This window comes from Alligator mississippiensis, chromosome 13 (assembly GCF_030867095.1).
Source record: "Alligator mississippiensis isolate rAllMis1 chromosome 13, rAllMis1, whole genome shotgun sequence".
Lineage (NCBI taxonomy): Eukaryota > Metazoa > Chordata > Crocodylia > Alligatoridae > Alligator > Alligator mississippiensis.
This window is the reverse complement of record NC_081836.1, coordinates 5,110,458-5,134,268: the sequence shown is the minus strand read 5'-3', so window position 1 is coordinate 5,134,268 and position 23,811 is coordinate 5,110,458. Positions and strand designations below refer to the sequence as shown.

At 45.3% G+C, this 23,811-nt stretch overlaps 1 protein-coding gene across 1 annotated transcript in view; it reads left to right on the top strand.

Moving 5' to 3' along the window:
* The window catches only part of TMCO4 (transmembrane and coiled-coil domains 4), a 70,746-nt gene that overhangs the window by 44,520 nt on the left and 2,415 nt on the right, over window positions 1-23,811 (top strand). The window contains exon 13 of the mRNA XM_006275455.4: window positions 1,079-1,196. Within this exon, the coding sequence (XP_006275517.2) occupies window positions 1,079-1,196 (118 nt within the window). The remainder of the gene's footprint in view (window positions 1-1,078; window positions 1,197-23,811) is intronic.

The following is a 23,811-nucleotide window of genomic DNA, read 5'->3' as shown; positions in this document are numbered from 1 at the left end:
ATATACATGGGGGGAAATAGGGGTGTGTTTATATACATGTAGTACTTTTCTGTTATTTTACATACCTTCAAACAAACAGTGGAGAAAAATTAGGAAGATGGTCACTTGAGATTAAAACCACAAACTTTCATTAAGTTCATCTCCCCGGTTGATCTGGGAAATACTACTTTTGCTTATTTTGAATCGTGAGCTTTTATAGATACCAGATGTGCACGCAAAATACTTTATAACATCATGTAACATAACGGAAAGAACAACTGCTGCTCCTGGAGATTAGTTACTGAGGGATCAGCGAGTGCTTGTTTTCCTCCAAGAAACTATCACTGCTTAGCAATTTATGTGGCTAGCCAAATTTGCCGTGACAATATTATTCATCTCCACATAGCTCAATAACTGCCATTTATTTCAGTGTGAAAAGCACAGTACATTAATTTCCTGAAAAGTAAAGGAAATAATCTTACTATAAATTTCAAAACCTGAATGCACTGCTAAAATAAAATAGGTTTCATGTTCCAGTGAGTCTTTTTCTACTTGGTAAACCCCATGACTTGACTGATCAACGGACAATAAATACATTGCAGTGCCGTCGCTCTCATGTAGGAATGAGAAGGTGATAAGGCGAATATCCCAGTACATTGTTTGGCCACAATCCCTTGAGATGTTGCATTTAAAGATGCACAAAGGGTAGTGGGACGGGTGACTCAGAGAGGAAAGGGGGCTTTCTGTGAGAGTATCTGGAACATGAGACAGGATTATGCTGTTTTTCCTGGTAAGACATCCACCTGAAATTGGAGATGCGGTGGTTTTCCTGCCGTGGGGCTCTTGGGAGGAATCCTAGGGAAGTCATAAAGGTGACTCGTAAGAGTAAGGTGTCTCAAGAGGACACGGGTACCTCAGTTCTCTTACTCAGAATGCTATTCCTGCTTTGATCCCAGGTCAGTCGAAGGTGCAGTAGTGGTTGAACCATTATTAGCTGCGCTTCCTGATTCCCGCCCCCTCATTTCTAGATGCCCTCGGTGCCTTCATGGATTGCTTCAGGCTTAACATTTGTCTCATTTGTGTTTTACTGTCTTCCTAGGGGGGACTGGCTGCTGAGCTTTGTATACCGGACCTCCTCTGTGAAGCTCAACGTTGCAGGCCTTCAGCCAGTCAACTTGGATGACAGGAGAATGGTGAATGTGGACCTTTCATCGATAGTGAGTAACACTCTTCGTATTCTTAGCATTTTACCTGTTCCTTAACTCAAATGTTTATAGCCTCGTGCTCAGCATTTGGAGAAAGGACGAGCCTCCAAAAAGGGAGTAACCCCGAGGAGGGCTCCAATCTTCCCAGATTAGGTGCTCTCGCCTCATAGCCCTATGCCTTCAGGAAAAACCCTGCGTCAGAGTCCAGATGAAAGCTAGAATTGGAATGCTATTCCATGTAGATGTGTTGTTTCCATTGGGGATTTTTTTTTTAATTCTGAAATGTCTTGTGTTGGGCAGAATGCCCATTTTTCTCCCACAAGATCCAGTGGAAGTTGCGTTGCCTCTAGAAAAGCAGTCTGGCTTACTGAACGCAGGACTGGGAGCTTAAACGCCTGAAGTCTATTCCCAGATCTGTCAATCACTGCAGCAACTCCAAGACTGAGAAATCTTGCATTGGAACATGATTGCACATTGGGAGGATGGTGCAATTTTATCATCTTACAACTTTTGACATCCTTAGGCAAGGCAGTTGACTTTGCACCTCAGTCCACTTAGCTGGGTTGTTGAGGTCCTGGTTTCAGTGCAACAGCAAGTATCAGGATAGTTGAATTTGAGTCTGGAGCTATGGAGCTTAGTGCTGTTTGTTGCTGGGCTTGGATTTTGGTGCTGGATCTAAAATGTGGCTAGGCTGCTGGGTTCTGCTTTTTCAGGAAACAGCAAATCTCTGAATTCTGCTCTGTAGATCAGGCAGAGACTAGATCCCCCAGTGCTGTTTAACCATTGCTAATGTTAAGCTCTTGTTAGATGTATAATATGGTAACTTAAAACTATCTGGCTCAGATACCACGAACAAACTAATGATTTAGAAGCCTGCCTTTTCCTCTCGGCAAACTCCTCTGCAGATGATCAGGCAGAACGCTGCTGCTTTGCACATGTTCATGAGTCTTGCAACCATTACTGTAATGATTTAACTCATTTTCTCCCCTTCCAATGGAAGTGGCTTCACTGAGCTAGAAAGACCAACTCAGACTGTTTCCCCTGTCACTTCTCCAGTTGTAATCTCTTCTGAATACACCCACAAGCTGGCATAGACTAGTTTCATGCCACTGCTTTGGAACCAGAAGGTAATTTAAGCATATGACCACTTTTACATGTTAAGAAGCACCAGCACGTGAAATCAGCTGTCAGCATGTCATTAAACTCATACGGACTGAGCTGTGTCAATCCCACTACTCAAGCGATGCAGGACTGGCAATGTACAGAGAACACAGAGACATTGCAGAGCGAAGTATGAACAGCTCAGAGGGGACTATGGTAACAGAGGCTTTTAGAAATGTCTAAATATCCTAGTGCTTGAGGGGAAGGGAGCACAATGTCTTGATTAGCATTTTCAAAAGCAGCAGCATTCACAGGCCTCTCCCATCCCATGCAATTTGCATTATCACTGCACGCACAGATGGACAGGTGCTGGGGGCAGTAAAAGGAATAGGGCTGAGAGAGATGGTACCTGTGTGGCATGTCTAGTTAGCTCAGTCCTGATGCTCTCCTTTTCCTTGTTTATCTCTATTTCTGTCAATTTGTACTTACTGAGCTTCGGAGGCAGATGGGATCCTGCAGACACTGCTGTGACTGGCTCCCAGCAGCCTGTCCCCTTTTTTACAGAAAAAGCAGCTAACATTCAAGCTAAAGAGACAGTACAGTGTCAAAGCCGCTAACCACTAATCCTCTGTTGTTACGCATCTGTGTTCATGCTGTATGACATGAAGAATCGCGGCATAGATGTCCGCTCAAAAAGAGCTGCTGCTTCCAAAATAGTGCAGCTGTGGCTAACCTTACTGCAAAGTGCTGAAAAGAAACAGTAGTCCTGAAAAAAACCCATAGCAATATAAAGTAGGCATCTTCTCCTGATCTGTTCTTCTTGGCACAAAACTGTAGGAAGCAGAAAGACTGTGTGTATTATGGGGCATATCAGGGAAACCTTCAGCAAATGGCGGCTCAACAAATGTCGTGAAAGCCAAGATTGATTGGGCTGCAGGTGGAAAGTTATAGGCTATTACAAAAGTACGTGGCGACGTTTTCGGTAGAACACTGTGTAGTACTAGTATGACATTTTGTACTTGAAATAAACCCATCACTTCTTGATAAGATACAAAGACAGACCACTGTCAGTAGGATTGGATGTTTGCATGCATATATAAAATGAGTCTCCAGCGAGCAAGTGTTCAAGTGCTTTACCTAGGTCTAGTCTATGGGATTTGGATTACAAAAAGATATCCTGATTTGGATCTTTGCTAGATTCCCTGAGCAAAGTTGGCTAGCACTTTGGATTAGAGAGTTTCTTTTAAATGATTGTCGCTGGGAACTCCAGTCGTATTCTGATATAAATCTCAAGTGGGGAAGGCTAGTAGATTACAATATTAATCCAGCATAATTCAGGCGATCTAGTGCTAGCCACTCGGGGCATTGTCTGCATTACGGAGCTTCTACTGCTGTAGCTACGTCAGCATAAACCTTTAGTGCAGATTCATTGTATGCTGACAGTTTTCCTGCCAAAATAGTTATACCGCTTCCCAAAACAATATAAGCTCAGTTCAAAGAAAATGGCAAGTATCTTGTGTAGATGCAGCTTTAGCCACATCAGGAGTTTTGCTACCATAGTGTGTCTGTGAGTGGTGTGATCTTTTCACACCCATAGCTGACATGGCTGTACCATTGGTCTACTCTAGCTCTAGGTTTAATTTAATGTAAACCTGTCCTTGGTCTACTCTAGCAGAAAAGACTGAGCTGCAGGTCCAGTTCTTTATACTAACTGTGCTGTTTTTGTGCTGTTAGATGTTTCCTACAACCGGTGCGAGTGGCTCATTTCAGTGAGCAGGTTGTTCGTTGCAACCTATTGCAGCACCCTTCGTCACACTCGCGTTCTGTACTCAGCTTCAGCTGTAGGTATATTAAAATGAATTGACTCGAGAGCCGTGTATGGGTATAAGGAGGTAATAAAGCATATATGAATGCAACACAGTAAATCAGAAGGACTGTCTGTCCTGGGAGAGACTTAGCCCATGGAAGTAGCTGCAGAGATCTTTTTCGTATGTTCTGAGACTGCAAAAGGCTCCAGTTGATCCTCTGCCTTCCTGTATATTAAACATCAGAAAAGTTGTTAGTACTTTTAAATGAAGCTCTCACTGCTTTAGAAAAGAGTGATGATGGACTCCTTAATTGCCTGCTTTCTGTCAGGTTGAGTAGGCACAGTGACGAGCCTATCAATCACTTGCTCGTTTCCATTTCTCTTACACCCCAAGTGCAAAGCACCTCAGGACTCTGCTGAGAAACTAAGTAGCAAAATACATGCTAGAAATTGGTGTGAGGCTGGAAGAGCTGCTTGGGGGGGCAGGGAGGGGCACCTCTCCCCACCTGATGAAAATAGGAGACTCCCACATCACTCCAGCAACAACTTCTGCAGGTGCCACATCTGTGCGACAGGTGGATCAGGATCATCACGATGACGAAGGACCTTGGACAAAGCAGGGTGGGAGATTATCAAGAGTGAAGCACCGACCATGTACACATGCTTAATGGGGAATGTGCCTGCTGTTATCAGCAGCTTTAAATATTAAAAGTAAGTCACCACTGATCCATGATGAACACCCCTTCTTCCCAGGGGTCCAACATTTGAACTGGGAACAGTTACTTTCTTGTTTAGGAATGGGTGGGGGAGGAGGCAGGAATCTCAGGGGCCTGATTCTCACTGCGGTGACCATGTCAAAGGATTTTGAAGTGGGTGAACTATTAAGGGGCCTTAGTATAAACAAGAACCGGACCCCAAGGCATGTAGCCTGTTTCTTTGGATTATGATGGTCTGCCCTCCTGTTCCAGTTCGTCGTGCCAGAGCCATCTCCTTTCTCTTTCTTCTCTTAGGGCCTCCCTTAGCTGACTCTGTCAGTAGGAACACTAAAAAAACCCACCCTCCCACTCAGCAAATGCAGTTATGAAAGCTTTCCCGGCGCTTACAATGGGACTGATTCCTTCAATAGCTTTATTTGACAGCACCTGCTACTGAGACTGAGAAAGTAATTGAGTTGTAATGTATTAGACTGATTGCTGTTTGTTCAAGTGGGATGTTGTGGATTACATTTTTACATTAACAGTTGAATATTGAAGAAATGTTTTTAAGTTAAGAGTCAGAATGTAGGCAAACCCTTTTCAGGCAGGCTTGGAAGTAAAGGGCATTTTCTTCCGTTTCGTTAGGCAATTCTGATGGAGCAGGGCCCCAAGATGAACTTACCAGCATGGTACTAGATCAGAGTTATGTCCGCAGGTCTAGAAATGAACTGCATGAAAGAGAGTGGCTGTATGTACATGAAATGCTACTGCTGTTGAAGGTGAAAGGCTATGCATATATTGTTCCATACTCTCCCCAGTAAAGGAATCGCAGGACCTCACAGTTTAGCCTCCTGTGTATATAGCCATGTAAAAAAAAATAAGTTTCCACACTGGACCTATAGCATATACCTAATTATTTAAAACTTAAGGACCAAATTGCAGCTAGTGTTCTTAAAAGTGCCTGCTTTCCCACGCATGCCAATGACACCTGAATGCTCTTAGTCATATTCCTCATCATAAGATACCCAGATGGCTCCTCCCTGGAAGCTGATGGTGCTGACTCGCAGCCTGCAGAAATCCCTTACCAAGCTAATGGCTCCATTGTGTCAGGCACTGTATGAGCACATGGAAAGAGAGCTGCTGCTCTGAAAGAGCTTATCAACTAAACATGCAAGGGGAGAGCGAGAGAGACTAGAAGGGGAGTGAGTCTCCAGCAGGTCAGTAGCTGAAAACCCAGGTCTCCTGAGCCGCAGCCCAGTGCCCTGTCCCCTGGACCACTGATTAGAACAATCATTTCAAATCCCAACACTGGAACAAATTCCCTCTGCAGCCTTGAACAAGTCACTTCCATCAGAAAGCTAGGTACGATAAGATTTGCATCAGTATGATATCATAAAGCTTAAGCAGTGTTGTAGAGCACTTTGACAATGGAAAGCACTGTGTGTAAGTGAGTTGCTGCTGCTGTTTGAAAGGGAGAATTTATTTGTCCTTGTAATGAGATGTAGCAGTGGGATTTTCTGGCATATTTTCATGTAATTTTCCTGAAAGATCCTTGATCAGGAGAAGTTAAAATAGAAGTGGAGCATGCTGTACCAGATATCAGCATTGCTTTGCCTTTTCTTCTTGAGATGGATAAAAGCATTTTTACTTGGTCCTGTCTCTGCTACCAAAATGGTGTCGTGTTTGTGACGATGACAGTTAATAAGGAAATCTGGATCTCACCCTCCATACCCTTCCTCTTAAGGGCTGCCTTGTCCTGGCCTCTCAAGTGTGAATGCACATATAGATACGAAAGAGGTCTGGGTCCTCACTTGCACAGGCTCTTTGGATGATGCCAACAGACCAAACAATTCAATATTGTAAAGGCCTCTCAATTTGGCACCTGCATGATTCCAGCTTTTCCTCTAAGCCATGCTAAACTGTGTTTTTCATTTTGTATCCAAAGCTTGCAGCAAAGAATTAATTCTGGAGACAAAATGTGGATTCATCAAGTACTCCGGGGATTTACCGTGGTAAAAGGTTGTCTTTTCCACTGACCCCAGATGTAACAATCAGGGCCTCACAGAAATTAACAGGATAAAAGGAAAAATAGCTAGAAAAGAGAACTCATCTCAGTCAAGAGCTAAAAATGTCCTTGTGTTCCTACCCAAGAGATTTTGTCAGTGCAGAATATGGAAAGAGCGTTACAAGCAGCCCTGTTTTGGTGAGGTTGCAGAGAGCTAGGAAAGACTTTGTTAAAAAAAAATAGTCATTAAAGGAATTTCAGAGCAGTGGCACTTCAGCGTTGTATCAAGAGGGCTCCGGGTCTGATGGGGCCACACAGTACCAATGAGGATGTGAGCATGCTTTCCAGGTATATGCACAAGTGACAGTTTATTACCCTTCCCTATTTTCATGCCCTCAGACACAGAGCTTCCAGTTTCCCCCTGAAATCCTGGCTTGTGAGCTGTGTGCACTAGGTGTTTAAATTTAATTTGGAGCTTCTGTATGTAATACGCACACAGCTGCAGACCACTCCAGGCTAATTTTCATGGAAAACCGACCCCCTCCTGTCATTTTTCCCCTTTCTACCCACTGCTGACTGCTTCAGAGCCAAGCTCTTGTTGAGGATGGCAGCAGAAGAAACTAAGGAGGCCTGAAGACACAAAGTGGGGCCAGCTGTGGACTAACTTGTGAATGGATGACCTCAGTTGCTTCAAATGGCCAGCCATACCTTGTCACGCATCCAAAGGTGCACCTCAAGCCGGTCCAGAGAGATGGTCCTCCCCCTCTATGCGACTTTGGTCAGGCCGCAGTTGGAGTACTGTGTCCAGTACTGGGCGCCGCACTTCAGGAGGGATGTGGCCAGCCTGGAGAGGGGTCAGAGGAGGCCACCCGCTTGGTGAGAGAGCAGCAGGACAGGCCCTACGAGGAGAGACTGAGGGACCTGAACCTGTTCAGCCTGAGCAAGAGGAGGCTGAGGGGGGACCTGGTGGCTGCCTACAAGCTCATCAGGGGAGATCAACAACAAATAGGCAGAGCCCTTTTCTCCCCAGCACCACCTGGGGTGACGAGGAACAATGGTCATAAGCTGATGGAGAATAGGTTTAGGTTAGAGATCAGAAGACAATATTTTACAGTTAGGGTGGCCAAAATCTGGAACCAACTTCCCAGGGAAGTGGTCCTCGCCCCTACCTTGGGCAAATTGAAGAGGAGGTTGGATGATCACCTGTCTGGGGTCTTGTGAACCCAGCATTCACTCCTGCCTGTGGCAGGGGGTCAGGCGAGATGATCTGTTCAGGTCCCTCCTGACCCTAGCTACTATGAAACTATGAAATCAGACCCTCAAAGATTGGGCCCAGCTGAGCTCACCTATCTATTGGTTTTTACACTGTCGCTCTCGTTTTCTACCTGATAAGGCTCCCAACAATGAAAGCCCTTCTATAGTGACATTCATCACCCACCTTGTTCTCTCATCTCTTTGTCAGGTTGCAGAACAGGAAAATACCGCACAGCCAGATTTCCTTAGAAGCTGTTTAGTACAACAACAACCAAAGTTAGTAACAGCATTTCCTGGGCAACTTTTAAATGAAAGAAATGGAATAGCCTATCCTTTTAATCCTCAGCAGCCTGGGCCATGTTGCTGGCCAGACTGCGAGGGACACACCTCTGTGATGTTTGCAGAGCATTAAGGGAGGTAAGATGTCACAGCCAGCTGTAAAAACAGACAATGGCTATGTCTCCGTCAGTGCCCACTGCTCTCTTTGTGATCCTGTTGTCAGCTGAGAGCCCAGCGAACAGCACTCTGGGTAGGTTAAATGCCCCGGGCCCGTCTGGATTCAGGCAGGGGTGCTGGCAGTGCCATGAAGTGGTGTGACAAAGAAAAACCAAGAAAGCATTTTTCATACAAGTGAAAACGGAAGCACAAATAATCTGCTGTTTGCTTTTGCTCCGCAGGAGATGGAGACTCTGGAGAGAGTTCATAGGCCAGCGCCTGTCCTCTCTTTAGCACAGATATGATGCACCTTTAAGGATGCAGGGGACACTTAATTGCTTTTATACCTTTGGGAAAACAAGCCATTTTACAAACCTCATCACAGCAACAGGTACCACCATCACCACTTAGAATGGGTTATATAGGACATCTACTTGGTGCCTTCATTGTCTCTGGAAAGCGTGCTTGGCGGTTTTGTAGGTAGCACTGGCTCACATGGATACAACATTAGGGCACACCAGCTGCTATTGGGCACTAATTTTCTGGCTCTCTCTAGCATACCAATTAAATCTGACTTCCTGGCATTTTGCCAGCCTCCGCAGACGTACTTTGCTTGCTGAGTGCAAGAGTTGTTTAAATTGGGGCATAATTATTCTGCATAATCACTACTGGCAGGATGTTCAGTCTCTGAACCTGAATCTGAAACACTCCACCTTCCACCAAATTGCAGCCATCTCTGGGGTGAGGGTTGGCGACTGTTTAGCAGTACCAGCAACACTACACAACAGTATAGGACCAGAAGTGAAAGAGAATCCAGGGAGAATTTAGAGGCAGAATGTAATTGCCTGGCTTTACGTTTGATAATTGCCCACCTTTTAGAAGTGTTTTGCTTGTTAATGATCAGCAGTCTAATCCTGTAGTCCAGCTAACCTGAGTCACTGTAGTTAAGAAGCTTTTCTAGATAACTTGTGTCCGGTAACAACCATCTGCTTTCTCCTCCTAAAGCAAGATGCATTGCCAAGTATCTCCAGGACTCAGTTTTTGCATCAGAGCCCAGATTGATTTTTTGTTAGGCTTTTCCTGTCTAGAGATAGAACCTGAGCCGCGTGTCAAAGGGCAGTCCGACAGCACGAGATGTGCAGTTCCGTTGGTTTGCTAAGAAGCAAGAGTGATTGAAGGGTGTGTGGAGCCCAAATCCTTCATTCACTGACTCAGTTAAACCTGCTCAGTGAGTGAATTGGTAGTTTCAGTCCTGCTCTATATGGGCAAGATTGCAAACTGCAGAAGTCACCACCACTAAAACTGTTCGTATCCCTAGCTGTTGCGTCAAGAGATCAATGGGAATGAGAACATGAGTGTCTCTTGGAGCCGTGCAGCTCTGGGAGGATGCACATTGGTTGGAGGTTAGGGGAATGATTTGGAATTTGCGGGATATATATATATATCTCTGTATATAGATAGATAGGTAGATATATCTATATGTAGTGCTGCTTCCCATTTTCTGTGGATAAGAAAGATACCAGACTCCAGGACTGCTGTTCTGCCACCTTCCCTCTGCTAAAGAATAAGCCATTTTAATAATTTTGGAAGAAAAAAAAGAGTACAACCCTTGATACATGCCCCAGTCCAGACTCTTCTCTGAGCACCCAACCAGAGTATTGATTTGAGGCAACGTACCCCTGTGTCATCCCTGAAGCATGGCAGTTTGCATCCTCTCTGTCACCCTTCCTAGATTATGTCTCCATGTCTTAAATGGTAGGGAATACTGCATTAGAAACTTAGGCTGTCCTAGTAAATCCAGAAGGACCAGGCTTGACCAGAGGCATAGTAAATAGGTATGAAGTGTGCGTGGTATGAAATATAGGTATCTGGATGTTGACCTTATAAACAGTTGGGCAAATCGCACGGTCCTTACTCAGGCAAAGCTGCCAGTGAAATTAGTGGGCATTTTCTCTGAATAAAGATTTCAAGAGCAAACTCCAAGAGAGAGAGAATGAAGCTTTTCATTTCCTGGATATTGCTCACTTCCACTGAAACATTTACAATATTTCAATACCATCGTTGCTTTTGTTTTTAATTTCTTCTCTATTTCCTTAAGCCAACGTGACAAGAAAATTCAGCTGTTAAGGGCAATTAAAAATGTTAATGAAACAGAAAAAGTGATTCCAGTGACACATTGCATAGATGAGTTCTTTGCTGCCCATAACACCATCTCAGCTAACGTTGATGAGATTTTTACAGTGTTACCCTAATGTGCTACTGCCATTCGTAATTGTAGATCAAATGCCATGAACAGTTACTGCTGCCGGCTAGCCTCTGCATTCGTGCCTTCTCCAGCTGTGAGCTCATCAGAGTTTCCAAGCTAAGCAGGTGCAAACCAGGTCAGGATGGAAGACATTGGAAATTGTTTGTGCTATGGGTTGTGATGTTAATGGCATGGTAGGTGATACTGTTCCCTCTGAGTCATCGTGGATGCCCCAGAGTGATCCGCAAGAGAAAGGAGGCAAAAAACCAGAAATGCTAGAAATTGAGGGCCTGATCCTTATAGCCTCCTGTCTCAGGTCCACCGTGCATAATTATGTTCTGATGCCTCAAGAAAATTCCCTTGGTGATGTCAAGTGCACAAAGTATCCCTCAACCCCTTTCCCAGAGGCCACTGTGTGATGGTGCTTATCACTTACATTGCGATACACCAGAGTGGGACCCCATTATGTCAGGCAGTGTACACACATCAATTAAACAGCAATCCCTGATCCTAAGGACTTACACCCTGAAAGGCAGACAAAACAGGTAGGTAGAAGGGCTGGGAAACAAAAATAATAGCCATTTTAGCCTCGACTGAGTGGATTCTGCACCTGCAGTCACAAATGCTATGTGCTGATTAGCAGCTGCGGCTTTCCACCCCAGAGATGTCTGGATATCTGGAGGGGGAAAAGATGCAGAAAGTATATCAGCCAGTCAGACTTGTAATCTGTTCAGGGAAATGCTGGGAGGATGAGCTCTGGAGCAGCGCAGGCTCATTATCTGATAATTGCAGCAGCACAGCTATACACCAGTGCAAAAAGCAGCAATTCACAGAAAGAACTAAAACGGCAACATTTCAGGCATAACATTAAACCAGATGTAGTGCATGATGATTCTTCTTCCTTTCTTTTTTTTTTTAAGTCCCTTCAGGCTGGTCTTTGACTTGCAGATCTGAACTGATTTGAGCCACTTTATAGGAATACTGTGGTAATTGGTGTGTGCTCTGTTTGGTCCTTAATTCTGAACTCCTCGTGGCAGGGTCTGAGCACCTTCCAGGAGAGCACTGCACGAATGACTAATATCTGCTGCCGTGTGTTTGTTCTCTCCGTTTCCCCAGAAGTGCGATCAGTGAAGTGTCCTTGATAAAGGACTTTTTGTGGCCTTGCGTATTTATATTAGGCACATGGCTCCTTTCGAAGTGCACCTGGCTTCTGGCCTGATGGTGATGAAGTCAAAGGTCCTTAATTCCTTGAGTTGTCGTCTCAGATCAGTCCCCAAGAGAGTGTTGCCTCCTTCAGTCTTACTGTGGAGGGGAGCGAAGTCACTGATAACCTTCATTCTGGGGCTGTTAGGGGTTCTTTTCTGCAGGTTGGGCTCAGGATGTAACAAAATAAGCTTGAAGATAAGCACCAAATTTAAAATTCTCCAGAAAGCCAGTGTAGAGAGCAGAAAATGGATTTGATGCATTGGTGGTAGCCTTTGTTGCTGATCAGATAAGCTGCAGCCTTCTGTACTAGCTGGAATTTCCTAACTGCTGACGACTTTATATTCTAGTGTACCGGATTACCATAGTCAAGCTAGTAGGGGATGAAAGCATCAAGGCCAAGTCATCTGTCCTCTAGGACGAGACAGAGCCCCCCAGACACCCAGAGGTAATAGGAAGAAAGGGTTACTCAGATGCTGACATGCAGCAGCGAGGAGTCCACACATTTAAACCATGAACCAAATTAACTAAATGCATGGATCTGTCTTCAACCAAAGTCAGCAGCATCATAGCTGCAGATTTAGCAACTTGAAGCCCAGATGAGCTACTACCCCCCTTTAACTCAAGGTCACGTATTTGCTGCTTCTGCTATTATAATTCTGGTGTCAAGAACAAGCTGCTGAAATAAGAGCTTCCCCGTGGAGTACTTGATAACTTCGAGTGGGTGGTTTGGTTTCTGAGTGCCGGCTGGTTCGGAAGTAGGTGTTCGCGCTGGGCTCTGTGAGGAGGAGAGGTGCCTTCTGCCGCTCCATTCACTTGCTCTGAGAGCTATCATCACACCGGCAGCCACCATATGATTCCCTCTTATCACTGTCTGCAATCGCATCTCTTGTATAATTTCCTCTGCCACACTGAGAGCCAAGAGGCAATGCAATCCAGAACCCTTGCAAAGGAGTTAAGTACAGGCCAGTGTGTCAGCAGAACTGATGAAGCTCCTCTAGAAGAGCATCTGGGATGCAGGACATGGTGTGTCAGTCAGTGCCTGTGAGCTGGGAAGCAGGTCCTCATGGTCCAGCTGCAGCTGAAGGGACAGAGGAGGGCACCATCAAGCCCACAGGCCTGAAGTAGCCAGTTCCTTTTTCCTTCCCAGGGTCTTCGTATGCAAGTGACTGTTTGATTTAATGAAAACTAAGTGTGGTGTCAGGCAACAAACCATCCCGCGACTCCTGCACTAGAGGCAGAGCTTCCTTAGAGAGGATGGGGCAGAGGAGGATTGTTTGGGATCACAATATGAGGGCCCCCAAGTACTCTCTTCAGCATGGGGCCTCAGCTTCGCCAGGTGTTTTACACCAGCTGAGCTTGTGCAGCTTGGAGAGCCTTGAAACACTGCCAGGTCCTGTTTGTTGCTGGGTCAGGAAAGGGCTCAAAAGGTGCCTCCCATGGCAGGTGAACAGGAGGCTTCCTCTGACCTAACCCACTTCAGGTGGGTGTAATTAGGGCAGTTTAGCACTTTTTACACCACCCCCTCAGCATTTTGATTCACAGCGAGCGGACCCATTTGATCTGTTCAGTAGCTCTGCATGGTCTTGTCTCAGTAGAGCTAGCAAAGATCTTTTCTGGAGTTCACGCTCAGGGTCCTCCTTTCCCTCACAACTGCAGAAAAGCCTGTTCAGATTTTGTGCATGGTCATTTGCCAAGTCTTTTAAAGCACACTTTGCACTGCCTCATTTAAATAATCCAGATTTGGATTAGCATTCGGAGTCAAGGGTTTGATTACAGCAGTCTTAGAGCTCAATGGCATTTGGTGCGACCTGGCTGTAACTGGAGGGACTTGGAGTGCTCAGATACCCCTTTTATGGCTAAAGAAATGATCCTGCTTCAGCACCTGGCATCAGCTACGGACTGAGAGCCAACAACTCTGCATACATTTGGCATTTTGGTGGGGGCAGCCGTTTCCATAGCCGACTGGTCTGGTGCATGGACTGCCCAAACCAACAGCAGTAAGGGCACATGTGAAAATCCCTTCCCTCTTCAGAAGTCTGTCCCAAACTCTCTTAGCATAAATGTCCATGTTGTATGCTTCCTGATCTTTCCATTTTTCTCTTTATCCCTCGTATTTTTTTTTATACCTGTATTCTCTTTCCTCTCTATTCTCCCCTTAAATTTCAAGCACTCCACAAATACACGCGAAGGTTTATATAGGTCTCTTCCTTTTCCAGCCTTTTGCCAGTAATCCTGCTGCAAGACAACTCCAGATAACAGAAAAGATGTTTCTCTCTCTCATTTCAGAGCAAAACCTGTTCTTGCAAGTTAGGGGTTATCAAGCATTGCAGAAAAGCGTGTATAACAGAGCCTTTTCCAGTCTCATGAGCACAAGTATTCAGCCAGGAATTATACCCAATTACTTTCTCGGACAGTTCCGCTGCAGACACCAAATGCTTTATAAAGCCGCATGTTCCCTCCGATATCCACTATTATACGTCTTGGGAAATAGCACTGGCAGATAACAAGGATTAAAGCCAGTTATCCCTGGGCTAGATTCACTTCTTGCTTAGTCTAGTTGAATCTGTTAAATCAAGGCTTGCACAAATTAGAAACCTGGGACAAAAGGAAGGAAGTCAGGCTTGCCTCCTTGCAGGACAGAATTAGTGGGTAGGTGGGATAGGTAATTCTACTGTTGAAACACTAAGGGGACCCCCCCCCGACTTTTTTTTTTTAAAGGTCTAATCTTTCTTTTGCAGGGCAGTGAGCGCCTCCCTTTCACACTGCAGACCTAAACATGCAAATGTACATGATATTTGCCAAGGGGCATCCAGCCTGTTGCTCAGCCCAGCCACACACTGCAGAGTTAAGAGCTTCTGGTGCCTGGACCGTGCTATGTCCTTTCTAGCAGTCTTTATGGCATAATGCTTTGAATTGCACCTGAGGTGGGTCTAGATATAATGCCCTTCAATTAGCACCTCCATGGTAAGGCTTGATTGAAAGATGATTGCACTGTGATTAAAAGAGGGGGTTTTTTTTGTTTTTTTTACCTAAATTCAGTCTGTTTTTAAATGGGGAAGGAGAGGGGATACAGACTGAATGATTTATTTCACTCCTAGGAATTTATATCTGTGTGAGGGCTTCAGTCAGAAATGTAGCTCAGTTGGCTTTACCTGAAAGCATGCTATGGATGAATGCAGTCCCTTAATCTTTATTCTGTCAGCTTTTGTAGCAGGAATAGAAATATTAGCCAGAAATACTGCTATTAGCTTTGCAATTATATATGTTTTTAAAACATTAACCCCATAATGCCCACACACACACACACACACGAGAGTTTTTATAAATTCTTCTTAAACTTCTGAACTGTGGAAATTGAAGAGTGTATCTCTATTACCACTAAAGGGGTGATTGCAGTTGTCACATTTTGGTCCATTTAAAACTCGCTCCAGCTCCTGGTGTCTCAAACAGGTTGCCTTTCTGCATTTCCCATACGTTTCCCTGTGTCCTAAGAACTTGTCATTCATGTGATCAGTATTTGCTTTAATGCTAAAAGAAAGGATTTTAACTCTTAGTGAAGTCAACCACAACAATGAAGTCACTGATAGAAACTCCTCAGTATTTAACATAATGCTTTGCCGCTGCACTTCGGTCCCGACTCCCCGAACTTCGATTTTTTTCATTACTGCAGCTCCACTAATTCTTCTCGAGCGCATCCTTGTATTGCTCTTCCTATTCCTGTCCTGGGTCTTTTAGATGTGAAGGTTCAGAGCCCAGGGCCTGACCATGTCCTGGAAAAGACTAAGTTGCCTCTCTTCCAGTGATTCTCAACCAGAAGAACATGCAAGCCATGTCATTTTAGTATTGTTAGGTGTGCTAACATAGTTCAGAAGATGAACCCAGAGATTTCAAGTAGGAATCCATTGTATTAAAACCATTCTGACCTGCTTTGCTATTTCTGAGTTCTTTGCAACAGCAGACTTGCACTATATTTTTTTTTTAAGTGAAAAAGCAAGTGAAAACTAAGATCTGGCATTTTCCAAGGGGTTCCTTGAGGCTAACACAGGGCGCCTTGAGTCCAAAAAGGTGGTTGTGTTCCTGTTTTGCCCGGGGTACTTTACACCCTCAAGCGGCCGATCTCAGGCAGCAGGCAGAAACAACTTCATGGCCAGAGTGGTCTTGCCAATTTAACGGAGACTAATTCTTTTTAGTGACAGACAGGCTGGCATCACTTAGAAAGCCTACAGCCAGCCATGCACTGCCTCTCGGAAGAGCAGAATTGCGCGTGTCCTGACACGGCACTGATGATGACGGGCTGGAGGAATTTAGAAGAGAGATGTTGGGGAATACCTTTGTGCTTTCTCTTGTCATTTGTTGCTATCCACAGAAACCTGGCAGCGGACCTCACACTGTTCTCAGACTCCAGAGCTGCTAATTCAGCTGTTTTCATGAACAAAAAATGTCACTGACACGTTTATAACGAAGCATAACCTAAATAAATGGGCCAGCAATGAGTAAAGGGGTTTATCTCGGTGTCCAAACTCTTGAGATGCTTGCATTAGCATTGTCTTTGTACGCACAGTATTTGGGGCACCTGTGAAATGAAAGGAGCTTTCTAATAATAAGATGCGCAGATTCTCCGAGCTCCAAAAACTGTAATTAACTTAATTAACTCCTCCCATCCCCACACAAAGTCATTGTTCTTAATTGTCATAGACGGTGTTTGTTGGAAAGAAACAAAGCCAAGCACATAATTGCAGCTCCTCCAAGACAGTGACTTGCCGCCTGCCAAAGCAAGGCAGCCCTGGCCTGTAATTTTAGCTCCTGGGGTATTTTTTTCCTGCATGATAAAGTTGCTCCCTGGGTGTTACAAGCAGGAAGAAAATCAAAGAGGTGACATTTTCAGTCATACAAGTGACCTGGTGTCCTGCAAGCTGCAGAGAGTGCCTGCAGTGTCATTGCCAGAGCTGTGCACTTCTGCTGCGGCGCTGCAATCCTTGCCAGATCCAACAGATCCCTCATCAACCAGAGCAGGAGGAACTGATCACAGCCCAGCTGCTCTGCCCTTTCTTCTCTCTGTGTGCACGTAGCTGGGAGGCTAAGGGACCTTCCATCTGAGTGCTTTCAAATTACACTGATCAGCAAAGAAAACACCTGTGCCAGTCCCATGTGCTGGGTTTCTGTTAGAGCTTGAACCTGCACCTACCAGTGTCCTTGGCGCAGCTCCTGTTGAAGTCAGCTGATCAGGAGCCAGACCGTTTACACTTCAGCTAGTGCCTGAGCAGCTTTTGCTTGATTGTAAGAAAATCTGAGATGAGCAGAGCCCTACAGCATCAGATACTCCTCCTTCACCAGGCGGTATTGGGCTAAAAGAAAAACAGCTTCCTTCTCCTCTTCTCGTGGATATTCACCCCTTCCTGAACTAGACCCTCAGCTGGAAGAAATCCTGTATGGCCCTTTTGCACTCACGAATGAAAGCAAGGTCTCCTTCCTCTTGGCTCAGTTCCCTACCTCCATCGTACGCCCTCTCAAGCGTCTACCTGAGCCTGCAGGCAATCGAAAGACATGCTTTGCATTCCTATAGCTCAAAACCTTTAAGGAAAGCTGTACCTATATCTTTCTCTGATGTGACAGGCTGATCTCTGCTCAAGGATCCTGTCTTGTGCACACATCAGTGCTTTATCTGTTTCTTCCCAAAAAAAACTCCATGCAAAGTCAGTTGAGTGGAGCTGTAAGAACAGCCACAGTCTGCAACTAATACAGGCAGCTGTATAACTGCAGACTGATTCTGTTATCATCACTTTTCAGACGCACGGATCGGTATCCTCTATCTGCCTCCACCTGGAACGGCTGCCGTTCATCCAGGCAGCAGCATCCAGGACATACGGCCCATCTTGTCTTTACGCAGAAACCCCCGCAGCGTGTTTGATTTCAGACCTTGGGACAGCATTTGGGCTTGTTTTAAAAGGTCCTGCAAATTAAACTTGTGTTTTTATGACCGTAACCAGAAGCATTTATTGCACTGAACACAAAGAGCTCAATCTGAATTTAATAGGCACGGCTGGGTCTTTTCAAGGACATTTTGGACACGCTTGGAGGAATTGATTGGAAAAGCGTGTCAAAATTGCTCCTTTTAAATTGTCCTGTGGTGCAGACGGGAGGTGGGTAGCTACCCAAACTTTGCTCTACAGATACAGTCCTGCGGAGATCTTTCTGCTGCTTGTTCTGGGATAGTGGGGCTGAGTCACTGGGAGAGCCAGCTGCTTTGTGCCACTCCACGGTGCAGAGTAACTGGAAAACCTGCTTTAACAGGCCAGAGTCGCCCAAGCAGGCTGGTGAATCTGGTCCATTAGTTTTCTTTTCTCGCCACAAGAAAAATACAGCAAAGCCCATGTTTACGGCATCGTTTCTCCTGCAGTGCTTCTGTGCTCTCCTGTGACAAACAATTAAGTGGGTGTTTTCATTTTGGCTCGTTCCAGTTCCTTAAAACAGCCAGAAAAGGCCTCCTTGCGAGTGTGGATGTTTCAGCCAGTTTAAAAATTCTCGTTGTGCCAAAGACGAGGAGAAACCTTCAAGAATTTAGCTTGATTGATCGAATTGCAAAAAGAACAGGTCATCAGGACCTGGAACCAGCTGCGTTTTACTGCTATGATGGCAGAGAGATTCGCCCCAAATCATTGTTTCTTTCAAGCAGTCCCCACTGCTTTTTTGCTGGCAGTTTGACCGGCAGCTCTGCGCTCAACTTCACAGCATCGCCTGGTGGTTCAGGAAAAGAGTCCTGCCTCCTAGTGAGCTCTGCACGGTCTGAGATTTGTCAGCTTTGCAAAACCCTTGACAGCCTTCTCCAGTTTTGAATCAGACTTCACAGAGGCACGTAGCCTTGAAGACGATCTTTTTCTCCGGGGGCCTTATCCGGAGTCATTGGGCTTTTGAATCAGCCCCTTGTTGCTAAAGTCACAAAGCTTTATGGTTTACTATACAAATGGGCCAAACACAGAGCAAGTTTTGCACCAACCCCTGAAAAGCAGTAGGCGTAGGCTGAGCTGGCAATGGCTACAGTGGGTTGTGCGTTCTGTATCCTCCTAGCAGGTGGCAGAGAAGGTTTGTTCCCACTGCATGCCGGGATGCTCTGGGAGGATTATTCATGTCGCAGTCTGGTGCTTAATGATTATTCACTCCTTTTGCTCTGTTCTTACCGAAGCCGGTGGGAGCTGCATGAGTCAGGACCCCCAATCTGATCTTTAATCAGCACGTTCACATTTTTGGTTCCATAAGAGTCTCGGCCAGGAAATGCAGAGGCAGCAGTTGGACCTGGAAATAAGGACGGGAAGGTTTTTCATTCAGAGGTTCACCCGCAGGTTTAACAGGGCTGTTTAATCCCTCGATGACACTGGCAGAAGTTGGACGTTGCCCAAATAAAATCAATCCCCATCTTTCCGTAATGGCACTCGGATTTGCCCATCAATGAATGTGCGAGGGGTAGAATCCATTTCCCTCTGCCTGCTTCCCTTTTATTATTGATGTTAGTGCCACAAAAATATACTGGCACAAATTCATCCCCGACTTAAACATTATTGTAGCTTCAGTGGAGTTACCCCAGGAACGAATCTACTTCATTAGTTCAGAAGCAAAGCAACATGCAATAACTTGCAGATGTGAAAAGATACACTGGAAAAATGGTTTTGTATCTAATATATTTTGGAGACACATCAGTTGGTATATTTTCTTTTATTGGACTTTACTTGACAGGTTCATTTCTCATCCGTTCTCCTATGCTGCAGTTTGAGCTTTGATACCATTAAGGCTACCAAGAAGGAAGGAAATAAGATACAGACTGGAAATGCCTCATGTTTCCTCCTGATTATCTCTTTGGTCTTTGGGCTCTCAATCAAAGTCTGTCAGACTTGCTTGTCCTAGCAAAGTGCAGAACACTTGCATTCATTTGTTCTTGGACTCGTGGGTGGATGAAGATGTGATGGAGAGGACTCAGAACATTTTGAGGGCATCTCCATCAGTGATTTAAGGTTTTTGATTAAATCTGGAGTGTTAGCCTTCGACTGTGGCTTCAGTGCTGCACCAGCCGTATTCTGGAACGGTTTCAGAAGGCCTTTAGAAAGGTGCCAGGACATACTGAGTGTGATCTGCACAGACAGTCCTGCCATCGTCTACGTTTGATGTTCAGGATATGCTGCCATATGGCTTTCTAAATTCAAGTGTATCTTCATAATGAGTTTGAACTGAATTGAAATCCCTCTCCTGATTCATTCTAATGTGTCCGCAAAGTTCTCTCTCTCTTTTTTTTCCCTTTGGAGTAGGGGAAGGGAGTTGCCTTGGGCAAGAATGAAGGAGTATTTTTGACGGTACTTAGGAGAGCTGGATGGGAGGAAGAACTCAACTCCCATTTAGGCAACTAACTGAAGAAGGCAAATTTCAAAAGAGCTCAGTGCCTAACATCTCCGATCGATCGTGGCAACTGCTGATCCTCCTGGATCATGGTGCATGCATGAAGGCCACCCGGACCGTCGATGCATACGCCTGGGCAGGAAGTTTTGGAGGAGTGGAGGCTCCTATAGATGTAGTGTTGGGAAAAGAGACTTTCTCCATCACACTCACTGAGAACTTTTGGGTGTTGAGGACATACGAAAATCTGGCCCTTTTAAGGCCGCTTTTGAAAGGAGCTTCTTTCTAACTAGTAGCTGGATAACACAATGAGAGGCTCCTTAAAAAGACTGTAAGCAGAACAGCCCACATTAATATTACATTAATCTGTAATATTTCCTTAGCGTGCTTTTAGAATTTCTCGTTTGGGTCTTTCTGTGCCTCGGTGCTCAACTAGTAAAATGAGGATGGTAATAATCACTTATGTCACGTGGGGTTGTGGAGATAGGGCGGTTCATTCATACTAGTGTTAACCATACTCCAGTCTGGATTGGTGTCCCTGCAGGACACCCCTTAGACCTCTGTCCGAGTTGCACCAGGAGATGAGCAGGTGAGTTCTCGGCATAGCATTGGAGAGTTTGTGGTCGGTTGATTTGGTTTGGGGGGGAGGTTTATCCCCAGTTTATTTGTTTGATTTTTCATAAAGCTTTTAAGACTGTATGCCTGGAATTATACGAATGGCTTCCTTGTCACCAGGTGTCTCAGCCCCTAGTCTTTGCCTCTGGGTCGCTGCTGAATCCATCTGTGTTTTAACTGAAACAGTTACTTTCTAGAAAAAGGCATTTTACCTAAACATTTTCTTTTTCATGCAGTTGTATTCATTTTGATGAACTAGCCTGCAAAAATTTCTGAACTGGTAAACCCCCAAATTCATATAGATTTTGTTTTGAGAAAAGCCTGTCAAAATTATTTCAAGATGAAGTTTTTGTCTAAGTCTGCTACGGGCTTTTACTTTTTCATAGTTTTGCATTGCCTCATGATAACAGCAATGAAAAATGTGACCTGTCATATAATAAGCCATGTCAGAATTGTCGAAATATTCTAGTAATACTTGATTCTTTTTTTAAAAATCAAAAGCAGCTCCTGGTTAGTGCAGATAAAACATCTTGTGTACTCAGTGAAGAAGCAACTGTTTGCCAGAGCCAAGAAAAATGATTCCCGGCTAACCCAAGACTATTGAGAGCAGGTGCTCCTCTAATTATTAAACAGAGTGTTTATCTTCTTTTCTTGGTTAAAGTGTTGGGCTGATCTCTTACAACACACGCACTAGACGCTTTTGCTCTTGAAACGAGAATGAGCTGCTATAGTCTCTACCGAGTAGCAGCTCCGTGAAATGATCCAAAAATAAAATAATATAAAGGGCATTTCTAGCGTGATGCCATGTTATGACACACTGGTGGCAGTAACGCATGACACAGTATGGCTTGACAACTCCTGCGGACCTCATGTACAGACAACAGGTCGAAAACCCAATTTCTGAGCAAACCGCAGTTTGAAAAACAAAATAACTTTTATCCGGAAATCCCACACCACGTGCGATGGGGAGGAAATATTTGGTTTTATTCCCATGCAGAATATGAACGTGAAAATATCGAATCACCTTCCAGGTTTCAGCCCGTTCCTCTGCAGGGTGGCTCTGGGAACCTCCCCGCAGTGTGGCTGGAGCCATGGCCTAGGTGGGCAGCAGGAAGAGTTCACGTGCCCGACGGAGTCAGCTCTGCAGGCAGAGCGGTTTCGGGACTTGTTTTATGGCTTGCTGGTGCACATCTTGGGTTGGGGGAATCACAGCTATTACAAAAGAGAGAACTTCTCCGGAAGGAGCTAGAGCAGAACAGCAAACTTCATGCACGCTTTTTTTTGTCATTAGGTCCATTACTGACCCGTTCCCATCCACTTAACCCAGCTCTCTACCAAGTTCCCCCCCCTGCTGTCTCCTAAGAGCTCCATACTGACTAAGGAAGGATTCATGCTTCTCTTGAGAGCAATGTAAACATCAGAATCATCAGGCCATTAGGCCTTTGATGGGTATTTTAATTAAAGTACTGATCTGTTCAAAATATAAAAAGGCTGTTGAGCCATCTGGGCTGATTAAAGCTGAATATTGCATTACTAATGTGCTGATTAAATCCTTCACTTTGCTCCAAGTTCTAAGTGCATCCAAATGTTACCACTCAAAAGCTGCTTTATGCAAATGGCCAGTGGGCTTGAATTTGGCCTTTGCACGAAGGAACTCTGAACTGCTTTTGTGCCTTGGGGATTAGTCATCTCGCCAGATCTTTAGCCCAAACTTCATCCCCTTTGGAGGAACTTCAAGCTATTCTAGAAGGAGTTCCCCCTTGCAGGGAGTGGAGGATGTTAGGTAATGTGGTGAGTTCATGGTTTGCATGTACATGGTTGGACGTGAATGTGATTTACTGTCTGAGAGCTCTGTCAAGGCCCTTCTGGTTGCTAGGAGCCATCATGATTTGTTCAGTCAAAAGCCAGCAGTTCGGCAAGGACCGTTAGAAGAGGAAAATGAGTTTTACAGCTAGCAGTTGTTCACAGTGTTGCTGAATGAGCCTAGGAAGGGACACTCAAAAAAGCAGGGAAGGAGGGGGTCTGGGAAGCAGAGACCAAGCTGGAGGATACAGGACCTAGCAGCTTTGGAGAGGGGAGTCTAGACTGGGATCTGCAGCAAGACTTTTTTGTGCTTACCAGAGCATGGGGGGGATCTCTAGCTGAACAGTGATTAAGATCTTCCACTGGCTTTTAACTGTAGGCAACACACTCATTGCTAATAAGCAAGTCTGGAGCTGAGCTGCGGTGAGGGAGTTTTGCTGCAATGGCCTTTGAAGAGCGCCTGCCTCCTACTGCAGCAGGCACCAGACGTCTCAGACAGCACGAGGGAACAGAGCAAGGGGGGCAGCATGAGATCTCTGGGTGAGAAATGTGGTGGTGGCAGCAGTTACCTGAGTCCAGCGTGGAGAAACACAAGGCTGTGACAGCTGGGTGTCCCCGACGTACTCCCCTTGGCACACAGTTAGCCAGGAGACTCCCTGCCTCACAATACTAGCAAGACAAACCTCTCAGCGGATCTCAAACCACTGTTCACCGTATGCATGCCAGCCCTCATGCTTCAGGGATCCCCAGCTGAGATCACTGTGTGCTGTGAGCTCTTGGACAGTGCAGACGCCAGATAGCTTTAGGGTACAAAATCATGCACTTTAATCTTTGCTAACATCCTCTGCGCTCGCTGAAGCATGGGCCGCAGAATTAGCTTTGACTCAGTTTAATGGCACTCTCCTGCCAAGAGAAGCCTGCTGGTGGGTCCGTTGTACATGTTTTGTGTTCACAGGTGCATCCTTACATGCAGCTGCAAGTAGTATAGGAAAGGATATTTGGAGGAGCGTAGCTGCTTGAAAAGTCTCATTCAGCAGCTGCTGCAGCTTGGCCTGAAAAGGCAGCTGGTTCCATCTGACCTG